The sequence below is a fragment of the Trichechus manatus genome, unplaced genomic scaffold (genome assembly GCF_000243295.1).
Source record: "Trichechus manatus latirostris isolate Lorelei unplaced genomic scaffold, TriManLat1.0 scaffold00026, whole genome shotgun sequence".
NCBI lineage: Eukaryota > Metazoa > Chordata > Mammalia > Sirenia > Trichechidae > Trichechus > Trichechus manatus.
The window spans coordinates 13,924,420-13,926,131 of NW_004443962.1; the positions used below are offsets into that span (position 1 = coordinate 13,924,420).

The following is a 1,712-nucleotide window of genomic DNA, read 5'->3' on the forward strand; positions in this document are numbered from 1 at the left end:
GGGATGGGGAGGGGACCAGGGGTCAGTGTGAAAGTTGGGCAGATTAGAGGGTATGTAGGGAAATGTCGGGTAACAATTTATATACATAGGGTGATACGGAGGTGATGAGGGATGTTCTGAAAGACTTAGACTTTTGATGGTACTTGAAGTAAACTTGGACTTAGAACATATGATTGCCAGTTAGAGAAAAGTGGGCAATCAGATCAAGTTGAAGCTCAGAGTACTTAGCTGGACTAGCCCATAGGAGGTGTGGAAAGTTACCAAATAAGCAAAACAGATAGCAATTGTCACAGGAATTCACTGTGGAGGGCAAGGAGGAGAGGAACATTTTTCTTCTTATGTAAATGAAACCTGAGTTCTAAGGGGCAGAATGTGTGATTAATCTAATTTTTTTTACAGTGCCATTATCCCTATAAATGGAAGCTAATCAACATCATGACTTGAAATAAAATCTAAATCTAGGGGTTTTAGTCATGTGAAGGCTCTCCCTTGCCAACAAACAGAGGAATAGATGAATTTGCCTATACAAGACTCTTTCTGGAAAACCCCCTGGAGTCTGTGGTCTTCATATATGGAATTCACTCCCAACCATACACTCCTGGAACCTGGTTTAGAAACAAAATGGCATCTCCCCAAGACTATGAGGCTTTACCTGAAGCATGAGCCTGTCCCAGGTTTTGGTGACTCCATTGTTTTTCCACCTGTCATCATTGTTCGGAGGGCTGTTGTTTTGGTACCTCTCCAACATCTGCTTCAGGAAGAGGTTGGCTGTGAACTACAGAGGGAGGAGACAACACAAAAGAGAGAGTTAGCAACATTAATCCCCAGGGAGGGGACGTAGTCTTCTCAGCCTGTTGCTTGGACATTGAACATTGTCTGCTGTGGGGAGCAACTCTGTGCTCAGAGGCACCAAGTAGGGATTTGGGTGGGGATGAGGCTGCTTCTGGCTGTTGAATTCCCCATTTAGGGAGAAGATCTGTGAGTGACACTGTGATGGACAGGCATTGCAGCGTGGTGTAGGCTACAGAAAAGGAAAAAAGGAGAAGAAGTGAGTCTTAGATGTGGTGGAATAGTGATCATCCCACTGGAAGGAGGGTGGTCATGGTCGAGTAGTGAAGAGCATGGGGGTTACAAGCTTGGGACCCAGGAGTCAGGCTGCCTGAGCTTGGGATCCTTGCTGTTTCACTTACCAGCTGTCTAACTAATTTTGGACAAGTTACTTTACCTTTTTAAATCTCATTTTTTTTCCGTCTATAAAATGACAATAGTGATAATACCTATTTCATAGGGTTACTATGAGGATTAAATGAAATTTCGTATGTTATTAATATGCAGATTAGAATGCATGACACATAAGCCAAACCAAACCCATTTCAGTCAAATCAATTTCGACTCATAGCAACCCTTTAGGATAGAGTAGAACTGCCCTATAGGGTTTCCAAGGCTGTAAATGTTTACGGAAGCAGACTGCCTTATCTTTCTCTTGACGAGCAGCTGGCGGGTTTAAATCGCCAACCTTTCAGGGCCACATAAACCAGAGACTTCATCAGCCTGAGACCAGAAGAACTAGATGGTGCCTGGCTACCACAATGACTGCCCTGACAGGGAACACAACAGAGAGTCCCTGATGAAGCAGGAGAAAAGTGGAGCACAGAACTCAAATTCTAGTAAAAAGACCAGACTTAATGGTTTAACTCAGACTGAAGGGACCT

The 1,712-nt window shown here is 43.8% G+C and overlaps 1 protein-coding gene across 1 annotated transcript in view; it reads right to left on the reverse strand.

Annotated features, from left to right (window-relative positions):
• The window catches only part of UPK1B (uroplakin 1B), a 25,272-nt gene that overhangs the window by 19,076 nt on the left and 4,484 nt on the right, over positions 1-1,712 (reverse strand). The window contains exons 4-5 of the mRNA XM_004373663.1: positions 1,472-1,494; positions 653-775 (exon numbers count right to left, since the gene is read on the reverse strand). Coding sequence (XP_004373720.1) covers positions 653-775; positions 1,472-1,494 — 146 coding nt within the window. The remainder of the gene's footprint in view (positions 1-652; positions 776-1,471; positions 1,495-1,712) is intronic.